The sequence below is a fragment of the Octopus sinensis genome, linkage group LG8, assembly GCF_006345805.1.
Source record: "Octopus sinensis linkage group LG8, ASM634580v1, whole genome shotgun sequence".
Lineage (NCBI taxonomy): Eukaryota > Metazoa > Mollusca > Cephalopoda > Octopoda > Octopodidae > Octopus > Octopus sinensis.
Genome location: NC_043004.1, coordinates 51,798,908 through 51,824,326, shown reverse-complemented (window position 1 = coordinate 51,824,326; position 25,419 = coordinate 51,798,908). Strand labels below are relative to the sequence as shown.

The window sequence follows — 25,419 nt, the reverse complement described above, 5'->3', positions numbered from 1 at the left end:
TTGATCGAAATTGCAAGAGATGGGCCTACAATTCCAGTCTGTTATATATTTTGAGTATTGTTATCACTAGCGATATCAAGACATAACTTTGTATTTTGTATTTTATGTGTAGATGTATATATATATATATATATATATATAGATGTACATGTAATATGTACACATATATACATGCACTAGCACTATGATTCAGCAATGACGGGTCATAATGCTAGTATATGTATATATATATACATAGATATTTATGTGAATATATGTATGTAAATGTATATATATATATTTGAGTGTATATACATATATTTTTATAATTTTCTTTCGAAGCACACACACGTGTATATATATATATATATATTATATATATATATATATATATATATATAATGTACATATATATGTATGTTTCTGTGTCTATGTATATATGCACCCACATACACACACATTGAGAGAAAAAATAGTCATAAGAGTAATCCGATGTGTACATGAAAGAGGATTGCTGGTTTGGTCATGGATGGAGGGACAGCTGCATACAGAAGTGCCAATCACTTAAGGTAGCTTGTGGAAGAGGGAGACCCAGTGAAACAGGACAAAGTAGTGAAGGCTGATCTCAAGACCCCAGATCCTATCAAACCAGCCAATCCATGCCAGCATGGAACAACAGATATTAAATGATGATGGTGAATGTGTGTGTTTCTTCATGTTGACTTTGCATGATAGTTGTAAATGAATGTCGCTGTCAGACAAGCAATGTTTTCATTTGATATATTCTACCGAAACATACATAGAAACACATAAGGCGGCGAACTGACAGAAACGTTAGCACCACTGGGTTGAAATGCTTAGCGGTATTTCGTCTGCCGTTACATTCTGAGTTCAAATTCCGCCGAGGTCAACTTTGCCTTTCATCCTTTCGGGGTCGATAAATTAAGTACCAGTTTCGCACTGGAGTCGATGTAATCGACTTAATCCCTTTGTCTGTCCTTGTTTGTCCCCCTCTATGTTTAGCCCTTTGTGGGCAGTAAAGAAATATATATTCTACCGAAACATGTCTGGCCATGGAGAAATATTACTTGCTTTAGGAAACGGTGAGGATTAGAGATAGGCAGGACAACCAACCGTAGAAAATCTACTTCAATAAACTGTATCTAACTCATGCCAGCATGGTGGAAAAATGGATATTAAAACAATAAGGAGGATTCTCCCAGCTTTTGGAGGAGTGTTAGGCATGATAGTAGACTAGCTTCTTATCCTTGAGATTGCAAGAACAATTCCTAATTCATATTTGTTTTGGCTTTGGTCAGTAAGTGGTATTTCCTATTTGTTTCTACCTAGAAACCAAAGGAAATTACTATTCCTTTCAAACTTTGCTTTTGTCACCTGGACATCAGTGTTTGGAAACTGACCTATTTTCCATTATATTTCAGACAGATTTAGCACTGAATTACTGAAGCAAAAATATTTTTGGGGAGCAAATATTCTGTTTAACCCTTTTGTTACTGTATTTATTTTGAGATTTTCTTTCTTTCAGTTACTATAAATATAACAAAGAATTTAGTAAAATAACTTAGTTATAAATCAGCTAGTGTTAGGAACATAAATTGTGACTAAGGTTTGGTGGAAGATTTTAATTCAAAATTTTTGAAAACAAGACATTTTACCACATAGCCAGAGCCAGTTTCAGCCAGGTTGGTAACAAAGGGGTTAATATCATAGACTTGCTTATTAGCTACTTGACCGTAACCACTTGAGCATGTCCCTTAGTGGTATGTACATTCATGAGCAGAAGTAGTGGGAGAACATCATAGCCATGTGTTGAGAGGGATTCTTTGGAATGTGAATAAATGTAACAAAAGCACACTTTCCAAAGGTAAGTTAATAGGAAATAGCAGTTGCTACCCAGGAACAAAATCCATGTTACACAGTGTTGTTAGTGTCAGAGAAGTGAGCATAATGGCTTTAATGAGGCCCTCATGGGGGCCCCTCATGATAAAAATGTATTAACCTTGCTAACTATAAGCCTTCTAGTTGTTATATGAGCCAGAGACGCAGTCTGGTGGGGATTGAGTGGAGGTGGGTGGTTTGTTTAGTGATGTTGGCACACCTGAGGCTGCAAGCTAATTATTATCATCATCATCATCATCATCATCAGATTAGGTTTTGGCATGTTTGTGTGTGTGTGTGTGCGTGCTGTGGGGGGTATTCTATTCTCAGCTGTAGTTCTTTCTGTGCTTAGTAACCCTGAATAGTCTGTTCGTCACCACTTCATCAACGCTGCCATCTCACCACTTACCAACTGTATGTGTGGTGGTGATGATGGTGGTGGGAGAGGTCTGCACTGTCACTTTCTTCCCCCTGATGTATGCACCACACTCACAAGCACTATCACCACCGGCTTCTATATACACTACACTGTTACTACTACAACTACTACTGCAAACACCACTACCATGTTACCTGCTATCACCACCACTGACACCCTAACTGCAGTCAGCACACCAGCTGCTCTCACCAACCAGGAGCCCTCGAGCCAGTGAGAGAGAGCTTCTGATATGGTTGTTTAAGATGCTAGAAATAGCAGCCATATCAAAACATACTCTATTATCTTAAAAAAAAAATGAAAGTAAAGAAACTTCAGGTAATATATTCCATGGCAGCCTTAAAAATACAGGGTGGTTAGGGTTGGAACATTTCTGATCATAGGTTTGCACGACCAGGATTTACCTGTGGTTAAACAACATCAGCATTGTTATCACAACTATCATTGTATATATGACCATCACCACTCTGAAGCACTGGCACACTACATGGCACCATAACCACTGCCTGCTGCTCCATTGGTGGCAATGATGAGGGTTCCCATTGACTTGTACCTTCACAACAAACACATTGATACTCCATCGGTTACGAGTTCCAGTCAATCCGATCAATGAAATAACTTGTTCATAAAATTAATGTGCAAGTGGCTGAGCAATCCATAGACACACATACCTATTTCTTTACTGCCCACAAGGGGCTAAACACAGAGGGGACAAACAAGGACAGTCAAACGGATTAAGTCGATTATATCGACCCCAGTGCGTAACTGGTACTTATTTAAATCAACCCCAAAAGGATGAAAGGCAAAGTCGACCTCGGCGGAATTTGAACTCAGAACGTAACGACAGACGAAATACCGCTGAGCATTTCGCCCGTCATACTCTTTTACTCTTTTATTTGTTTCAGTCATTTGACTGTGGCCATGCTGGAGCACCACCTTAGTCGAGCAAATCGACCCCAGGACTTATTCTTTGTAAGCCTAGTACTTATTCTATCGGTCTCTTTTGCCGAAGCGCTAAGTTACAGGGACGTAAACACACCAGCATCAGTTGTCAAGCGATGTTAGGGGGACAAACACAGACACACAAACATATACACACACATTCATATATATATATATATATATATATATATATATATATATATATATATTATATATATATATATACATATATATATAACGGGCTTCTTTCAGTTTCCGTCTACCAAATCCACTCAAGGCTTTGGTCGGCCCGAGGCTATAGTAGAAGACACTTGCCCAAGGTGCCACGCAGTGGGACTGAACCCGGAACCATATGGTTCGTAAGCAAGCTACTTACCACACAGCCACTCCTACGTCATGCTAACGTTTCTGCCAGCTAGCCGCCTTTAAACACACATACCCTTAATAAAATTCTCAGGGAGATTCAGCGTGATGCAGAATTGGATAAAGCTGGCCCTTTGAAATCCAAGTACTGAGTGAATTGGAGCAACATGAAATAAAGTGTCTTGCTCAAGGACTCAATATGCTATCTGGTATCGAACACAGAACCTTAGAATCTTGATCTGAATACCCTAACTACTAAGCCACATGCTTTCACAACACACACACACACTCTGGCAGTCTGTCAGTTCCAATGACGAGGGTTCCAGTTGATCCAATCCATGTAACAACTTGCTTGTGAAATTAACATGCAAGTGGTTGAGCGCTCCACAGACATGCATGCCCTTAGCATAGTTCTTAGCAAGAATCAGCATGACATGGAGTGTAACAAGGCTGGCCCATTGAATTACAGGTACTGCTTATTTTTTGCCAGCTGGGTGGATTGGTACATCTTGAAATAAAGTGTCTTGCTCAAGGACACACTGCGTCACCAGGGATTGAACTCATGACCATATGATCATGACCCGAATACCCTAACCACTAAGCCATGTACCTTCACCACTACCACTACACTATAGACTACTGCCATCTCACTACAGACTACCACTACCACTCATATGAACTGCCATCATACTACATGCTACCACTCCACTATGGACCACCACCACTCAAGGTATTGCTACCCCTACATCACCACTAGTGCCACCTCACCGTCGTAGTGCATGCCATCCCCACATCAGGCCCCCATCACCATCAGGCACTGCCACCACCCTCCGCCATCTCCTCCGTCACCTCCAGTTCAGTACATGAGCTAACAATAACACAAAAGACACACAAATAGATGCTCTTGGCAATAGTGCCAATTCTCATTCTAACACACACACACACACACATGCACACACATCACTGCTATCATTATGGTCAGCATCACCAACATTATCATTGCTGTTGCCACTATCAGCATCATCATCACCACCACATCATCAATACTGCTATCATCACCACTACCTCCACCATCATCATCTTCACTACCACTATCATCATCATCATCATCATTATCATCACCATCACCATTTTTTTGTTGTTTCTTTTTATCTATTACACTTATTCCTCTTGGCCATTGCTGTAGTTGTCAGCTTGGTTTGGACCAGGCATGACCATCCTGTCTTTTATTGAGATATTCTGTCTAAGAAGCTGCATTATCCAGTCTCCAAGGCAGCGAGCTGGCAGAAACGTTAGCACGCCGGACGAAATGCTTAGCAGTATTTCGTCTGCCGTTAGGTTCTGAGTTCAAATTCCACCGAGGTCGACTTTGCCTTTCATCCTTTCGGGGGTCGATTAAATAAGTACCAGTTATGCACTGGGGTCGATATAATCGACTTAATCCGTTTGTCTGTCCTTGTTTGTCCCCTCTGTGTGTAGCCCCTTGTGGGCAGTAAAGAAATAATTATCCAGTCTCCTTTTTCTCTTACTTTTTTTTAATGACTGTGAAGGTGATTTGAGAGATTTGACTGTTTTTTTAACGAGTTGATTGACCACATAGAGGGCCCTCCTGTTCATTCAGGTACCTTGTTTTTTTTTTTTTTATATTAACTACAGTAAATAAATCTACCTAGTTTAGAGTGTTCATGCGCAAACACACATTATTTGTATATATGTGTGTGTGTGTGTGAATAGAGAGGCATTAATATACAAATGTATGTAAACAAACTTTACTAGTTATATATACACACATTTTGAGTGTGTGTGTGTGTGTTTACCCACATTTGTGTATATATGTGCTTGTGTGTGTATGTGTGTGAAGAGATAGAGAGAGAGAGAGAGAAAGGAGGGCATTAATATATAAATGTACGTCAACAAACTTTAGCTATGTATACACCTTTGAATGTGTGTTTGTGTGTATATATATATATATATACATACACGCACACACTAACACATATATACCTTTATATAATATACGTATGTATGTACACACTCACATGCACACATTCATACACATGTGCCTGCAAATATACATCTAGACATAAATTCCTAGCGCTGGTGGGTGGGGTGACAGAGTAGGCATCAGTCTAGCAGTAGCTAGCATATATCACTCTACTCTACTTGTTTCAACCTAATTAGCTTTTGGATTTAATTACCACTGCCACAGCCCAGCATCCTCCACTTTCTGTTCCCGTCCATTTCTTTCTCCTCTCCCCCCTCTCTCTCTCTCTCCCTTCTCTCTCTCTCTCTCTCTCTCTCTCTCTCTCTATCGCGTGGCTTGGGTAACCTTGAATTCTGGTGAGGTGAGCTATGTTGATGATGATGGTAGAGTGCAAGGGAAGTTGGGTGGCAGACTAGTCTCTTGGGGTAGCTAGGCTAGACTGTTTGCTGGTAGGGGGTGGCTGTGATGATGGCTACTTTCCTAGTTACTTGCCTCTTTTTTTTTTTTTGTTACCTCTCAGGCGCATCTAATAATTTCACTACCATCACCACCACTACCACCATTATATTCTTACCACCAACCACTATCACAACTACCACCACCACCACTATCATCATTACCATCATCATATTTGCATCACCACCTCCACTATCACTGCCATTCCAACTACTACCAGTGTTACCAATGAAGAAACACTCTATGTGGTCAATTAACCTGCTAAAAATAGCAATCAGATTTCCTCAAATCACATGCTCTGTCTGAAAAAGGACACATTAGCCAATGGTGCCCTAAATATACAAAGGAAAACAGGGTGGTCGAGGTCAGATTGTCTTTAAGCAACAGAGTCTGCTCAATCAGTATTTTAATCACTAGAACACTTTCCCTCCATAAACACTACTACCACAACTATGACCAATTCTACATTCATACTACCACACCAACACCACATACCTCACCACATCTTGTTATAATTCTTTTCCCATTTTTGTTGGATATTTTAATCTAAATTAAATCATGGGAAAATTAGGCCAGAGAAGTGATGTGAGGAAACTGTTTTTGTATGCTATGTACATGATGTAGGCGCTGTGTGTGTGTGTGTGGTAAGCAGTTTGGCTTCTCAACTACATGGTTCCAGGTTCAATCCCATTGCATGACACTTTGAGCAAATGTCTTTTTTAACTATAAGCTCTGGGCTATAATAGAAGACACCTGTGAGTAGATTTGGTAAATGGAAACTGAAAGAAGCCCATCCATTGTGTGTGTGATCAGCATCATCATCATCATTTAACATCTGTTTTCCATGTTGGTATGGGTTGGACGGTTTGGCTGGAAACCCTGTGTGTGTGTGTGTGTCTCATTGCATTTTACATTGTGTAATAGTTGTAATCGAATGTCAGCTTTATGCAAGTTGAGCCCTTCATTTCTAATCTTCCATAAAACCATGTCTGGTTATAGGGAAATATCTGCTTGGAAGCAGGTGAGGGTCTGGCTGGACAACTATGAGTCAACAAAATCTTTGGTGTTTCGAGGGACTGCATTACCTAATGCATCTGTCTTTCATTTCATTAAAACTGTGTGTGTATGTGGGGGGGGGTGATTTGAGGGAGATTTTGTTATTTTTAATAGATCACATGACCATATAGAGGCTGCTTTGTTAACCCTTTTGTTACGATATTTCTGTTGAGATGCTCTGTGTTTCTTTCAATTACTTTAAATATAACAAAGAATTTAGTGAAATAACTTAGATATCATGAAGCTAGTGTTAGGAACATTAATTGTGACTAAGGTTTGGTGGAAGATTTTAATTCAGAACTTATGAAAACAAGACATTTGTACCCAGAACCAGAGCCGGTTTCAGCCGGGTTGGTAACGAAAGGGTTAATGTTGGTTTTGCTCTGGAGAAAAAAGTTAGGAGTAAAGGGCCTGCTTTCAGAACCTGTCGCCAAACATGGGCGTTTCGAAGATAGGTAATGCTCTGCATTTGGCGGAATTGTGAGGGGATAGATAATTCTGTATAAGTTGCTTCAAGACGGTCAAACCATCAATGCCACCTGTACTCTGAACAACTGGGATTGATGTATGCCATTGTGTGGCAAAAATACCAGGCATTGGTTAACAGAAACAAAGCTCTTCCACAGCAAGACAACGCAAGACCTCATACTGTATGAATGATCCTGAATGAACTCCAGGAACTTGAGAGAATTGAGTTGATGCCATACCCAGCGTATATTGTCTGGACCTAACTCCTTCAGAATATTATCTGTTCTGATCCATGAGTCATTTCCTGTGCTTGCAATGCTTCATCAACCAAGAGGAGTTCTTCACCTTGAAGGACAAGAACTAGTATCAGCGTGGGGTCAAAGAACTGGCAGAAAGGTGGCTTCAGATGGTGTCACAAAGATGGCCTCTGCTTCCAAATGCTAGGTTGCTTTTGTTTTAACTTGGCAATTAAAGTAAATAAGTTAACAAAATACTGCAAAACTTTTTTATTCAATGCAGTAGAGGCTTAAGATATACAGAGTGCTCGATCAGTGAGTCACATACACCTATTATTTTCAACAATGAACCAAATTTTGTGACTATTAAAAATCTAGTGCACCACCGCTTATATAGTAAGAACAAATATACCAACAACAAAGGTGGCATACACACACAAACACACATTGAGCTAAATAAACTCAGCTCTATGCCAGAGGTAATTCTTTCATACCTGGGGTGAAATGTTAGTGCAGCAATGTGTAGGAATGTTGTACTGAAGAAAAATACAATATCTTTCATTTTATAAATTCATAAGCTATGGAACTATATTATGGTATGAAGGGTTAGTTCTTAACATCTTGTTGAACATTTTCCAAGTCAAATGATCAGTCTTGTAATTATGGGGCAGAAAATACCTAAAAATGGACTTGTTTGTTCAAATGCTTATAAGATTATGTACTTGTGGTCAGATCATTGTGAAAATTTGTATTTCTACAGAAAAGATGTCTTTTGTTTTATGTAAATAGTCGTTTTTGCTTAAATGTTGTGCATGTGTGATTGTTAATTAATGGACATAATGATATCTAAAAGAAATCATACTCTAAAATAGATGATGAAAAGAGATGTTAATAATGAATTAAATGCAAATAGTAAACAGGTATGGACATAGAAAAATCCTGAACACACATGCAAAAAAGTGGGGTTTTCCCCTGACCATTTTGCAGCATTTTTTCATGATGAAATATACAGGGTCAACTGAGTTACTCTCTTCAGAAACAACTTACCCAAAGTTTCTATTAAAAAACAGAAAAGTCAACTCTGAAAGTAAATTGTGGAAATTCAGCAACATGTGCCAATTTTAATAGCAAACGTTACAAAATGTGAATAAATGGCAGAGGGATGGATTAGTTTTCTCCCTTAGATTTGCGAGTGTCAGGCAAGTACCAGGGTTGATGACATTGACTACCTCTCTTACCCATAAAATTAGTGGCTTTGTGTCTAAATTTGTAACTACCATTATTATTGCCAGGCAAAATGCTTAGCAACATTTCACACATCTCTATGTTCTGAATTCAAATTCTGCCGAGGTTGACTTTGCCTTTCATCCTTTCGGGGTTGATAAATTAAGTACCAATTGAGTACTGGAGTCAATGTATTCAATTAGTCCCCTCCCCCAATTTTCAGGCCATGTGCCTGTAGAGGATTGGATTATTATTATTATTATTATTATTATCATTATTATTATTATTATTATTATTATTATTATTATTATTATTATTCACTCCTGCTCCCGAACGTCGGCTGCGGGGTCATTCCAAAAAGCTCTATCTGCGACGATTTCATCTTAATCGAAGGAGAGGGGCTTTCTCCGTCCGGGTTGCGGATCCGTGGAATAAGCTGCCAGACGAGATGGTGAAGATGCCGACGACCGCTTGGTTCAATGTCTCCCTTGACCTCAAGTGGCCTGAACTCTTTACATGAACACCACCCTGTACATAACTCCATGTCCCCTTACATGGCCTTGCTTTTTGCTTTTTGAGCCAAAAAATTAACTAACTAACTAACTAAATTATTCCTCTGGATAGCAAGCTGACAGAATCATTTGTACCCCTAACAAAATGTTGCTAGGCATTTTATCCATCTTTACATTCAGAATCTAAATTCTGCCAACTTTGCCTTTCATCCTTTTAGGGTCCGAAAATAAGTTCCAGTTGAGCGCTGGGAAGCTCATGTAATAAACTTACCTGCTAGCCTTGCACCAAAATTTGGTGGGACAGATCTAGTTATCAGCTGAATCTATTGTGGAGATTACCCTACTGCTGTCTTTTAACCCGGAAAGGGAAAGCAGTTTTTATATGCTTGGTGGATGAGACGGAAGGGGCTGAAGACAAACACTTTACTCTGTGGCCTCATCAACTTCTTCAGGTTTCACTTGAAGAGGAAAATAAGGGTGGAAAAAGGAAGTGTTGCCTTTTAGCCAGTTTGCTGAAAGGTGGATGAGAGTGGCAAGAACGGTGCAAATGGATGGGCCTACCCTGTGCATACACCTGTAATCAGAGGTGAAGATAACTAAGGAAAGACACCTGCCCCAGAAGTCAGGGCACTTGTGGTTTTTATAGGGTTTTTCCATGAGCAACAGCAACCCTGGAGCATCTCTCTATTCGGAGTTACATGTTGTAGAAGGGATTATTATTATTAAGGTAGCAAGCTGTCAGAATTGTTAGTGTCCCAGGCAAAATGCTTAGTGGCATTTTGTTCATTTTTACATTCTGAGTTCAAATTCTGCCACGGTCGACTTCGCCTTTCATCCTTTCAGGGTCAATAAATTAAGTACCAGTGAAACCCTGGAGGGTCAATGTAATTGACTAGTCCCCTCTCCCAACATTGCAGGCCTTGTGCAGAAGAAAGGATTATTATGCACAAGGCATCAGCTGCATCATTGGGTGCTGGATGGATGGGCCATTTAAATTGCTTGGGGGTCTGGTTTGGTCTGGACCTCCAGATGGGCAAAAACCAGGATGAGGTAATGAGCGGGATGAGTACTCTTACCCGAGCGGAAGCTATCCCTGAAAGGTCGGGCAGAGATGGCTAATGTGTACATCGTGTCCATCATCTACTACTGCTTGATCATCATGCCTTGTCCTGGCCACCATCTGATTACATTGGAGCATATACTCTTCCACTCTTTGTGGGAGGGATGCATTCCAATGGTCAGGTAGTCTATCCACTATCAGCACCCATTGCATGGTAGCCTGAGCATGCCGTGGTTGATGATGCGCAGACATGTGCTTAGGTTACGACACCTGCAGTGCTTCCTTGATGGTGAACATTTGTTAAACCTGTTTACATGCAAAACCCTTACAACACACACTCACATACACACATTCTTTGTTTTGCCCTGTATTGGACTTTAATGCTTCTCTTAGTGTAAATCCTTTGTGGTCAATAAAGAGATTATTATTATTATTATCTTTTTTTCATTTCAGTATAGTGGAACACTGTCTTTTATGCTGCTGTTTCTCACTGTTTCCTGTGGGATGGCATTTTACTTCAGAAGACAGGTAGGTGAAATTGTAAGTATGGAAACTACTGATTTTCTTAAATACTGCATCTCCGACATGCATTGTCTGCTGCTGTTGCTGCTGGTCGCCACCTTCAAACTCCCCCATTCTCTCTCTCTCTCTCTCTCTCTCTCTATAAAACCCTTTCTTTCTGTATGCTGCATCGTGTCCACTTTTAATGGATAACAGAGAAGACCAAGAAGGATCAAGATAAGTCAATAATGTTCTCACCTTTCTTTCTATCCCACTATTCCCCTTTCCTGATCACACCTGCCACTGTCAGTTTGACCTGGCCAGACTGGTGTTTGGATAGGGCTGGTTTGCTTTCATAATCTATATTCAGAAACATGTCCAGATGTGGTGTATATGTGCGTTGCCCTTAATTTACTTCCCAATATTTTTATATTAACCTTCTTACATTGTGGATGGAAGCACTCCGTCGGTTACGACGACGAGGGTTCCGGTTGATCCGATCAACGGAACAGCCTGCTCGTGAAATTAACATGTAAGTGGCTGAGCACTCCACAGACGCGTGTACCCTTAACGTAGTTCTCGGGGATATTCAGCGTGACACAGAGAGTGACAAGGCCGGCCCTTTGAAATACAGGTACAACAGAAACAGGAAGTAAGAGTGAGAGAAAGTTGTTGTGAAAGAGTACAGCAGGGATCACCACCATCCCTGCCAGAGCCTTGTGGAGCTTTAGGTGTTTTCGCTCAATAAACACTCACAACGCTCGGTCTGGCAATCGAAACCGCGATCCTACGACCGCGAGTCCGCTGCCCTAACCACTGGGCCATTGCGCCTCCACTCTTACATTGTAGGGCCACCATGAATACTATGTCCGTAGATATTTCCATGCCAGCTTTTATAATTTTCCAATATTTTTGTCTTACATAATTTTGCTGCCATGCTTTCATAAATTTTCTTACTATTAAAGCGCAGGTGTGGTAAGAGGTTTTCTTCCCAACCACATGGTTCTGGGTTCAGTCCCACTGCATAGCGATACCTTGGGCAAGTGTCTTCCACCATAGCCCTAGGTTGACCTAAGGCTTGTAAGTGGACTTGGTGTGTGTGTGTTACTTTCTCCTTGCCTGGTGTTCACCATTATGCTGGCAGTGTCCTTTATTCCCAATCCTCCATGAAAATGTATCTGGTTCTGGGGAAATGTTACCTTTCTTTGAAACAGATGAGGATTGGCAACAGGAAGGGCATCCGTCATAGGAAATCTGCCTTGACAAAATTCTATCTTACTCATGCAAGTATAGAAAGAGATGTTAAGACAATAATGATGATGATGATTGACTTCCATAGTTTTCCACTGTATTGTCTTTCATAGTTTTCTGCTATATTGGCTTACATAGTCTTTTAGCTATGTTGGCTGCTATTTCTCAAGCTAGTTATTTACAATATTGTCTTTCATAGTTTCCTGTCATAATGGCTTCCATAATTTTCTACCATAAGGTCTTTTGAGTTCTTAGCTATATTGGCTACCATAGATCTTTTCCAAGTTAATTTGCATAATTTTCTGTCAAATTAGCTTCCATAGTTTTCTTCTATATTGCCTACCATAAAATATCAGCTACATTAGCTTTGATATATTTCTTGCTACATTTGCTTCCATAGTTTTCTGTCACAGATATTGTCTACTATAACGGGAAGGTTTACGAAAATAAACAAAAGACGAAGGCAGGTGGAGTACAAACAAATAATGTATTAGTATGGCACTCAGGAACAGAAATAAAACAAGTCTTTCATGAGACTTCATATATTACTTCCATATTAGCTTTTATAATTTTCTGCAAAATTGGTTTACATAGTTTTGATATATGGGCTTCCATAGATATCTGCCATATGGTCTCTCAGGCTAGTCACTATAGGAGAAATGTTTTGACACCCAATATATCTTAGGTTATTGGCTCTCATAGTTTTCTGCTCTTAACTCAGTTTTATGTTACTACTAGCTCTCCATACTCTTTCAAGTTATGTCACAGTTTCTAAGAATATTCCACTCTTGCAATTATCTTTGGTTTTGTCTTGTTTTACTACTTTTTTGCATTTTTGCACTGGTATGGCCATGTCATGCATATGAATGAAAACAGTTGCATCAAGAGGTGCCAATCTCTGGTTGTAGCTGGAACGTGTAGAAGGGATTAGACCCAGGAAGACATGTGATGAAGTGGTAAGAAAGGAACTACTGACGTTAGGGACTCACAGAGGGAATGGCAGGGGACCGAGACCCATGACAGTTTGCTGTGCTTCAAAAGATGCATTGAGCTATGTAAAAGCCTGTTTGCCCTTGCATACAGGCTCTTCCCCCTGCAACCCTCTCCAGCTGAGTGTCCCCTGAACTTGCAGGCTCATGTCGAGCTTAGTAAAAGCATGGTTGCCTTTCTGTCCAGGCCTGTCCCTTGCAACCCTGTCCAGCTGAGCATCCCTAATCTTGTGGGCTCATAATTGCTGGTGGCATGTAAAAAGTACCCAGACTGGTGCTGGGTAAAAACATGCAGTGCACTCTGTAAAGTGGTTGGCATTAGGAAGAGCATCCTGCCATAGAAACCATGTCAAAACAGACATGGAGTCTGGACAGCCCTTCAGCTGGTTAGCTTCTGTCAAACCAGCCAACCCATGCCAACATGGAAAACAAACGTTAAATGATTATTATTATTATTGTTTCTGATCAAGGAAACAAGCATGGTTGTGTGGTTAAGAAATGTGTGTCCTAATGGTTTTGGGTTCAGAACCATGGCATGGCACTTTGGACAGTTGTCTTCTACAATTACCCTAGAGCAGCGAAAGCTTTGCGAGTGGATTTAGTTGATGGAAACTGAAGAAAACCAGTTGTGTCTATATTCACCCATTGTAGGAGATGCTGGTTCCTCCAGGAACCGTTTGGCCAGTTGAGTGGACCGGAAGCAACATGAAATGGAGTGTTTTGCTCAAGAATACAAATACATTGCCCACTCCAGGAATTGAAACCGCAATCTCATAATCATAATTTCAACACTTCAACCACTAGGCCACATGTATCTTTTAGGAACAGTGGATCTCTACATGTGAGTGAATGAGAATTAGCATGCAAGAAGGGAGACAATTGGACAGAGGAGGACTGTCTTCATAAAGTACGTGTGAGAGCGTGATGTGTTTTGCTAAGGGTGTCAGTCACTTTTCTCCTGTGGCTCTGAAATGTCTATAATATTGATGGTGGTGATGGTGGTGGGTTGATGATTGGCAAGCAGTGTGATTGTTTTATGTCATGCTTTTCCACCATTGATGCCAATGAGGCAAGGGCCTGGGAAGAGTGGGGTGCACTTGCACCCTCTTCTTACCTTTCCCAGGCTTAGAAAAGAGTGTTTAAAAATTGATCACAAAATAAGAACAAAGAACTAAATTAAATAAAATGAAAACCCTCAAAACTCCATAGAAAGAAATATTACTATATATTTTTATATATATATACACAATAATCCCTTGCCATATCGTGGGTTATTAAGCTTACATCGATTCCTCTGTGGTTTTGTTTTCCATTTATAATAGAATAAATATTTACTCTTTTACTCTTTTACTTGTTTCAGTCATTTGACTGCGGCCATGCTGGAGCACCGCCTTTAGTCGAGCAAATCGACCCCGGGACTTATTCTTTGTAAGCCCAGTACTTATTCTATCGGTCTCTTTTGCCGAACCGCTAAGTGACGGGGACGTAAACACACCACCATCGGTTGTCAAGCAATGCTAGGGGGACAGACACAGACACACACACACATACATATATATATACATATATACGACAGGCTTCTTTCAGTTTCCGTCCACCAAATCCACTCACAAGGCATTGGTCGGCCCGGGGCTATAGCAGAAGACACTTGCCCAAGATGCCACGCAGTGGGACTGAACCCGGAACCATGTGGTTGGTAAGCAAGCTACTTACCACACAGCCACTCCATATACGAATTATAAAAATTAAAAAAATGCAATACCGTTTCTACTTAACAGATTTTCACCTATTGTAATGGGGGGTTGGATAGTTGAGGGATTACTGTATATATATATATATATATTTGATACATATATTATATATTTTGTTTATTTATATATAATGTACATATATTTATATATGATAATATATATGTGTGTGTGTATGTATGTATATGTATAAACAAACAGTATAACAACAGCAACCACAGCCACTCCTCAATATTAGCACAATTGATGAACTGTTACACTCCACAATCAAGAGCCCTTCACAGTGTAGCTATCCACTTCATTTCCTCTGAATGCCATAAATGGCCCATCATCATTGCCATCATGTTCTACTGCTACAACCCTTACCGCAACAAGATCAGCTTTAGAAGCCGCTCTTCAATACTATGATGAGCTCTTAAACAACACAGTTCTTAGCTTTTCTCCGCAGCCAGGCCACTCAAATTCTTCTCAGAATAACACAAGAAATCCATTCTCACCATTGTCATCCTATTCTACTGCTACTACCGTTACAACTATATTCCAATTAATGAAGAATTACTCCTTTCTTCTACTGTCCACTTCATTCTGAAGATCCATGATAAATCTACCAACTGTAGATAAAATGAAATTATGGACACACAAAACCCTGAAATATGCATGTATTCTCAATACGAGAGACTATGCATATACAGTAACTATAACTTCACCTGGGACAGTTCATACAAGCAATACCAGCCAATGCAAAATCATACATCATACAACACCACCACCACTAAATGTTAAGTTACACTTAATAACTTTTATACATGTAAACCAGAATCCTTAAATCCGTTGCTGTTCTCAACACAAAAGATTGATTATGTGTGACTGTCCCTTCACTCTACTTCCCGGACCTTGATGTACTAGTAAGATCATGACATCAAACCACCACCAAATTCACAGTAGAAACATCCCTTACAGTGGCAGTTTTAGTTCAGATTTTCATCGAAACCCAGAAGTCACCCAGACATTTACTGGGTACAATAGTAAAATCAACAGCTGCAACCAATACAACTATAACCATATTCAACAGTGCAACCACACTAACTCCAGACAACAACCCCTCCCAAAACAAGGGATGTCTGGATGTTTGATTTTTATCACTCTCAGTACATGTCCTGAGATTGACACCCAAACTCTGAAATGTTTGTCTCAGTCTCTTTTGCCGAATCACTAAGTTACAGAGATGTGAACACACCAAAACTGGTTGTCGGGCACACATAGATATATACATATGTGTGTATGTATGTATGTATATATATATATATATATATATACATGTGTGTGTGTATAGTTGTATATATACATATATATGTGTATATATATATATCTATATATATATATACATGATGGGCTTCTTTCAGTTTCTGTCTACCAAATCCTCTCACAAGGCTTTGAATGGCTCATGACTATAGCAGGAAACACTTGCCCATGCAGTGGGACTAAACATGGAACCATGTGGTTGGGAAGCAAGCTTTTTTATACTTTTATATAAATATATAAGTAACTACATCGGAATATTTGTAGTCTTGTTCAAAAATAATTTGAGGGTTTTAAACTTTTATAAGGGCCCGCATGGTATGTGAAACCCAAAGGATTGGTCTAAAACAATATTTGACTCACGATCCCAAGAGACAACAGGCTGGTTTAATATGGACAGCGCTGTTTGTTGTCTGGGACTCAATTGAGACATCAATATAGCCAGAACTGTACTATAATGTTACTCACTGTACTAAGATGTGTGTGTGTAGGCAGCTGCTTGCCTGTATGGTTAATAAGTTCACTTCTCAACCAGATGCTTTCAAGTTCAATCCTGGCACAATGTAGCATATGGTCAATTCATTGTGCTAAACATTTCAAGGTTGTATTCTAGCATGACCACAGTCAAAACAAATATAAGACAGATTATAGCCTCAGTCAAAACAAGTAAAAAATAAAAATAAAAGGTGTGTGTGTATAGGCGCAGGAGTGGCTGTGTGGTAAGTAGCTTGCTAACCAACCACATGGTTCCGGGTTCAGTCCCACTGCGTGGCACCTTGGGCAAGTGTCTTCTGCTATAGCCCCGGGCCGACCAATGCCTTTTGAGTGGATTTGGTAGACGGAAACTGAAAGAAGCCCGTCGTATATATGTATATATATATATGTGTGTGTGCGTGTATGTTTGTGTCTGTGTTTGTCCCCCTAGCATTGCTTGACAACCGATGCTGGTGTGTTTACGTCCCCGTTACTTAGCGGTTCGGCAAAAGAGACCGATAGAATAAGTACTGGGCTTACAAAAGAATAAGTCCCGAGGTCGAGTTGCTCGATTAAAGGCAGTGCTCTAGCATGGCCGCATTCAAATGACTGAAACAAGTAAAAGAGTAAAGAGTATATATATAATATATATATATATATATCGACTGCCATTTACAGTCGCTGTCAGTATGTGTGTATACAATTATGTGCGTTGGCTGCAGCATCAGAGCACTTCAGCCCTTATTTCTAGCAGTGTAGGTGTTCTAATGCCCTCACTCATATTTAATGACAATTATAGTTTTCCTTTTTGGTAATACATTACTAAACCACTACCTACTTTAATTATATATATATATATATATATATATATACACACACACATACATATACACACACAAGCACACATGTATTTATTTGTCAATGTCAATAATAATTGATGATGATGTAGATATCGTAATTAGAGCATGAGACTTAACATATAACAGGCCACATGGAGTGTAAATTAATTTTATATAAAGCTACTTACTACCATTCGATGATTTATTTTGGGTATGCGCATGCACACACACTCACATACTTACACATCTGTCTATAAAATGTTTGAAAAAGTAGTGGAGAGAGAGAGCGAGAGAAAACCTGAAACCCAACAAGATGGTAATTGGGATTGTTCAGGTGTCTGAGTTGTGTCAGTTGTCTCTGGGGTTATTTAGTTAGTTAGTTAATTTTTTGGCTCAAAAGCAGGGTGGTGTTCATGTAAAGAGTTCAGGTCACTTGTGGTCAAGGGAGACTTTGAACAAAGCGGTTGTCGGCATCTTCTCCATCTCGTCTGGCAGCTTGTTCCACGGATCCGCAACATGGATGGAGAAAGCTCCTCTCCTTCGATTGAGATGAAATCGTCGCAGGTAGAGCTTTTCGGAATGACCCCGTAGCCGACGCTCTGGAGCAGGAGTGAAGAACAGCTCTTTCGAGAGGTTACACTTTCCGCTTATGATGTTGTGAGCGAGAATGAGATCACCACGGCGGCGGCGTTTTGACTTACATAAATAATTGGGGAACAAGAGTAAATGTTTTCTTCAATAATATGATCTGTACTGCATTACATACCAGTTGGTCTATATTTCAGTCTTTCTGTCTATATCTATCTAATTGTCTTTCTCCAGCTAACTTCACCCTATCTCTTCTCTCTCTCCACATATATATATACACACATTTATGAGTTTGTGTTGCAAGATTCCTGAGGTGAAACTGTGTTTTGAAACAGATATTGTTATATATTTCTGGTTGGTTCTTTTTTTTTTTTTTTCCAAACAAACAAAAAAAAACACATTATATATTCATTCTTCACTCATTTATTACTGTTCTTATTTTAACCGATGTCCATTGTCCAGAAATCTTTCATCACGTATCTGTAACATCTTCAGTGACACATTCCATCATTGTGTATGCTCCTGTATAGAGAATGGACTGAGCAGAGCAGGAGGACACACGAGGATGGAAAGTGTTGCTGAAGAGGTCACAGATGTGTGACAAAAGACTTCCAGATAGTGGACATCAGTTAAACGAATATATAGTGCATGTGTTTATTTGGCAAAAAATAAAATAAAATAACCACCCAGAAATGTAACAATTTATATATACTTAGCATGTGTGTGAACAAAAGAAAGCAGCACTTAACATATTTGGTTGGAGATTATATAGATAGATATAGACAGGTATTTCGTTTTGGGATTTGGTTTGCAAGATTCTTTATATGAGTTCGTGTGTTGAAGCATATTCTGTTGTGTCTGGGGAGAGTCATTTTCTTTTTGTGCCTTATTATTTAACACACTCACCGGTAAAATTTTCACTTATTTCTTATTTTTATTCTCCTAAATTTTCGTTGCATGTTGCAATTTTACCGGTGAGTGTGTTAAATAATAAGGCACAAAAAGAAAATGACTCTCCCCAGACACAACAGAGTATAGACAGGTAGATATATGAGTATCTGTGCACCTTACTTAACAAAGTGTGTAAGTCATCCGGTGGATTCACTCAGTGTTATAAATCCCAATTATCTAGAGCAGTGCTTTTCAAACTTTTTGCTGGAGCGGAACCCTGAGGAAACATTCCCTGTGCAACAATTTAATTGTCTTGTGCACACATATCTGCACAGGAGAATTAAAAATTACTGCTGATTTTAGCAGTTTTTGTAACATCTTGCGGAACCCTAAGGTTCCGCGAAACCCTGGTTGAAAAACACTGATCTAGATAGTTAGGCTGCTGCTGTTGGCTGGGAAACTAACTTGCAGTCAATGTGGAATCACTTGCATATCCCTTGCAAGCCTTAAGGGCCATATGAGATGTTGTCAGTGATAAAGAAACCAAACAGAGTATTTCTTAGAATGAAATAAGTTTAAGAAGTGATCTTAACCAGTCAAAGTCAACTTCAACCATGTCGTTGTGTGTGTGCGTGTGACTATACCTATTTCTTTATTACCCACCAAGGGCTAAACACAGAGGGGACAAACAAGGACAGACATAGGTATTAAGTCGATTACATCGACCCTCAGTGCGTAACTGGTACTTAATTTATCGACCCCGAAAGGATGAAAGGCGAAGTCGACCGCGGCGGAATTCAAACTCAGAACGTTATACCGCTAAGCATTTCGCCCAGCGTGCTAACGTTTCTGCCAGCTCGCCGCCTTAGACTATACCTGCTTTGTCTGTGGACAAAGGGAGAGACTATCAATGCATAGCTATGTTGATGTTATATTTGTCTCTTTATATCTATACAACTGTCTCTATCTATGCAACATCTCGCTACATCTATGTCTTTCTAGATTATCAGTGTTTCTATACTTGCAAGTGTCTATATTTGTCTCTATATAACTGTCTATATATCAATCTCACTGCCTGTATACACTCCTCTATTTTTATATGTCTCTTCATGTGAATTTCTCAAGTAATCTCTTCCATTCTCTAACATTACTCGTGAATTAAAGTTCTTGTTTTTTGTTCCATGGGAGATAACTCTTATCTTCATGTATGCGTGCATCATCTTTCATTTTCTTTTCTTGCATTTTGGAAACCAGCGCTGCAGTCCTTGTTGTTATTAGCAAGTAAAATGTTGTTGTTGCCTTTATTATTGTTAGTGGTTAATAAAGAAGTCATTATTATTATTATTAAGGCAGCAAGGTGGCAGAATCGTTGGCATGTTAGGCAAAATACTTACCAACATTTCATCCGTCTTTATATTCAGAGTTCAAATACCACTAAGGTCCACTTTGCTTTTTATCATTTTAGGGTCGAACACTGGGGTCGAAGTAATTGACTTACGCCTACTCCTAAAATTGCTGACCTTGTGCCAAAATTTCAAGCACTTATTATTACTATCATTATAGTTTTTTTATTAGTGGAATCATCTGAGCGTCAGACAAAATATGCTGTGGTGTTTCTACTAGCTTATGTTCTGGTTTCGACTCCCAACACAATCACCATTGCATTTAATCTCCAGGGTCAATAAAAGGCCAGTCGAGTACTGAGGTTGAAGGTATCAACTGAATACTTCCCCAACAAACTTTTGGCTTAGTACCTAATTCAAAGCAATTAAAGAATTATTATTATTATTATCAAGGTGGCTAGCTGGCAGAATTGTTACCATACAAGGCAAATGCGTAGTAGCATTTCATCCGTTTTTAAATTCTAAATTCAAATTCTCCCGAGGTCGACTTTGCCTTTCGTCCTTAATGAAATAAAGTCCACTTGAGCACTGGGAGTCAATGTAATATATTTGCGTATATGTATGCACATACACATACATATACTTACATACACAAATACAGACATAAACATAAGCGATTCAGCTGAAAAAGTTAAAGAAATAGAAATTTTTTTATTGTAATTGGCCGGTCAATACAAAAATGAATGAAAGGAATAATAAATTCTTCCTTATTTTCTTTCTTTCCTGTTTGAAATATTTGACAGTTTTAGTGCAAAGAATATTAAGATAAGGGCAACTAGCTCCCTAGGGGGTGAAGAAGTGTAATGTCTCACATCAGTTCCTTATCGCTGGGTTGTTTGTGTGAGGACATATTTGACAGTTCCATGTGTTTTTTAGCAATGTTTCACACACAAGTTTCTTATTCCTAACTGTTGCCACAGACATTGTTGTGACAGCTGACATTTTTTCCCTTTTTATGTTTTTTTTATACACCTCATGTGAAAGATGATAGACATATCTGTCAACCTTGTCACACACACACACACACACACACATATCTGTATTTTAGTCTAAATGTTAATTGGTCACTTGTTTTAAATGAAGAATGTGATTACTATTGCTGGGATTGACAATCATTAGAGTGTTAATGATAATTCTTTCTATTATTGGCACAAGTTCAGCAGTTTTGGAAGAGGGGTCTAGTTGATTACATCGGCCCTCAGTGTTCAGCTGGTATCTATTTTATCAACCCTAAGAGAATGAAAGGCAAAGACCACCACAATGGAATCCAAACTGAGAACATAAAGACGGACAAAATTCCACAAAGCATTTTGACCAGTGTCCTAATGATTCAGCTAGCTCATCATTTTGGTGATGACAGAAACCAGCAATAGAAAAATTATGATAACAGGTTCTGAGTTGAAATATGTTGAGAGTAACTTTGCCTTTCATGATCAATAAAATAAAGTACCCGTCGAGTACTGGAATGCTGTTCTCCACCAAGATATTTGTGTCTTTTGTGCCTTTGTTAGATGCTGCCGCTACTACTACTACTACTATTATTATTATTATTGAGTGAGAGACATCAAAGTGACACTGGGGTAAAATATACGGAGCCCAGTATACCCATCATGACTACCCGTCTGATAAGGGTACACCAGGCACATGCATCACAGCCATATGTGTGCGTGACATGGTGATCTCATATCAAGATAAACAGCACATGACCTTGCAGGTGGTGCCCAGTTAGAATTTTCTTCGGGTCGGGCAGTCCATTCCGCTCAAAAGGTCCCTGAATGAGGATTGTTTAAGGATGTTGAACGAACCACCCATGTTTCCAAAGGTGAATTATCCAAACCTCTAAGAATTACTCTCAACACACGGCTATGATGCTTCTCCACTACTTCTGCTTGTGTTCAGAGATGCACATATCGTCAGCCACTAAGGGACATGCTCAACTGGTTATGGTCAAACAACTGATAAGCAAATCTGTGGTATTGAGCAGAATATTTGCTGTAGCCCATCTTTTATACCAAGACAAAACAATGTACATGATAACACTTCCAATCAGTTAAGATCAGGAGCCATGAGAGCCACTGCCTGGTACTGCATCAGGGCATTATCATTATTGAAGTGGTGAGCTGGCAAAATCATTGGCACACCAAGCAAAATGCTTAGTAGTATTTTGTACATCTTTACATTCTCAGTTCAAATTCTCCCAAGGTCACTTTTGCTTTTCATCCTTTTGGGATTGATAAATTAAGTACCAGTGAAATACTGGGGTTGATGTAATCGACTTACCTCCTCCCCAAAAATTTCAGGCCTTGTGCCTGTAATAGAAATAATAATTATTATTATTACTATTATTAAGGCAGCAAGGTGGCAGAATCGTTAGCATGCTGGATGAAATGTTCGGCAGTGTTTTGCCTGTTGCTACATTCTGAGTTAAGATTTTGCCACGGTCGACTTTGCCTTTGATCAATAAATTAAGTACCAGTGAACCACTGGGGTCAATGTAATCAACTTGTCCCTTCCCCCCAAGTATCAGGCCTTGTGTCTATAGTAGAAAGGCTTATTATTATCATTAAGACAGTGAGCTGTCAAGAATCATTAACATATCAGACAAGATACTGAGCAACATTTCTTCTGGCTTTATGTCCTGTGTGTTCAAATACCATCAAGCTCAACTTTGCCTTTCATCCTTTTGGGGGTCAGTAAAATAACTACCCGTTGGGTACTAAGTTGATGTAATCAGCTTAACCCGTCCTTCAAAGTTCTGACCTTGTACCACAAGCTGGCACAACCATTAGCACACCAGACAAAATGCTTATCAGTATTTTGTCTTGTCTTTACATTCTGAGTTCAATTTCTGCTGAGGTCAACTTTGCTTTTCATATTTTTGAGTGGGGGTCATTGTAATCAACTTATGCTGTCCCCTGAAATTGCTGGCCTTGTGCCAAAATTTGAAACTATTGTTAGGTGTGAGCTAGCAGAATTGTTACCACATTGGACAAAAGGCTTAGTGGCATTCTTTCCAATCCTTTCCATTCTTGGTTCAGTTCCTGCTGAGGTCGAACTAGCAGACAAGTACTGATAGCCGAGGGGGGGGGGGGCGGTTAATGGCAGCAATTAATTCTCCATCCTCTTCAAAACTGCTAGCCTTATGTCTGAATTTATAAACAATTAGGAGTATGTGAGCTGTTCCCTCTTCATCATCAGTCTAATGTTCCATATGAATGTTTGTGCCCTTGGTGATCAGGATGACCCTGGATCTGTGGGGTTCCTTGTTCGACCCCTGCTGGAGGCCCTTTTAGGAGGTCTTCATCTTCCATCTATTTTTTTATACTTTTTCATCTCACTTCTCACCACCCATTTTGTTTTGTTCATCTGATGTTATGTAGACCCCTCCTTTAACTTGTAACCTGTTTTCCTAATACTCCCTCCTCCATCGGACACCCTTGTGACGAATGAAACTTAATAATCATCATCGTTAAGAGCAAGCAGGCTAAATCATTAGCAAGTTACACAAAACGCTTCGTGACATTTCTTTTGGTTCTTTAAGTTCTGAGTTTGTAATACCACCAAAGTCAACTTTGCTTTTCATCTTTTCAGAGTTGATAAAGTAGGTATCGTTTGAGCACAAGGGTCATATGTTTTTTTTTGTGTCAAAATTTGAAGCTATTATGTTTTCTATAGTTCTTTAGTGCAGCAATGTTTTGGGGGGGACTGAAGCATTGCGTTGGTGTGTGCTACATCAGTTCTTGCTTAGTTGTGCGATTTTGATTCGTTGTGTGAAGATGTGTATTGTGGAGTCTAGTGTCAGTTGGTGATTGTGTAGAACAGATATCGTCAGCCACTGTGCCGTAGCACTTTTCTGGTAGTTGTGCTGAAAAAAGAAATTAACTATATTTCTTGGCATGCAAGTCAACTTAGTACATAATGTAAACATTCAAGAATCATCACTATCTTTCCATTCTGCATTTCACATGGAATTTTTGTTTCTCCAAAAGTTGTCTCCTTGGGGGCAGGGGCTGTAAATTCTGGTCTGAAAAATGCTAGAGAATATGGTAATGTTATCATAATCATAGTCATCATCATCATGATCATGTAAAACTTTTTGTCCGGAAACTACCCTCTTCTTTCTTTTTCTGCTGTAGAAGCCATGCCAAAACAGACATGGAGACCAGGCAGCTCTACAGCTGGTCAGCTCCTGTCAAACCGTCCAGCCCATGCCAGAATGGAAAATGGACGTGTGATGGTGATGATGATGATGATGATTGTGTTGATTTTTGTATTCTAATATCTATTTGTTTGTCTACAGGTAACCAAAGACATAGTGAAACACATGACCAACACTATAGAACAACAGTATGGTCTGGACACACGGACAAACTCTAATAATAAACTGGTTACTGATGCCTGGGATTCATTACAGAGGCAGGTAAGTTGCGATGTGGTGTTTTACAGGTGTGCTGCTGTTGTGATGATGGTGTCTAGTATCAAGTCAGCCCTGACTGAGTGAAATCTATGATCAAAAGGTATTCCACACATGACCATTCCATCCATTTTTTTAACATAGATTAAGGTGATCCCCATTAGTGCTGGATTCATAAAATAAAAAATGCACCAAATACCCAATGGAGTGATTTGCAAGCAAAGAAAGATGTGGCTTTGAGAAGACTCTGAGTCTTGTTGAGCATATGGCAATGTCTGTCTGGTGCTGCAGTCACAGTAAAATGCATCCAGGCACAGGCACGGCTGTGTGGTTAAGCAGTTCACTTCCCAACCACATATTTTTGGTTTCAGTCCCACTGCATGCACTTTGGGCAAGTGTTCAACACT

General features: G+C 39.5%; 1 protein-coding gene across 4 annotated transcripts in view; it reads left to right on the top strand.

The window, feature by feature from the left end:
• Positions 1 to 25,419, top strand: part of LOC115214894 (tetraspanin-18) — a 466,931-nt gene that overhangs the window by 429,273 nt on the left and 12,239 nt on the right. For 3 of the 4 annotated variants that reach the window (XM_036505407.1, XM_036505409.1, XM_029783925.2), the window contains exons 4-5: positions 11,069 to 11,155; positions 24,899 to 25,018. In XM_036505407.1, coding sequence (XP_036361300.1) covers positions 11,069 to 11,155; positions 24,899 to 25,018 — 207 coding nt within the window. The remainder of the gene's footprint in view (positions 1 to 11,068; positions 11,156 to 24,898; positions 25,019 to 25,419) is intronic. The other variant, XM_036505408.1, reaches the window with a different exon arrangement.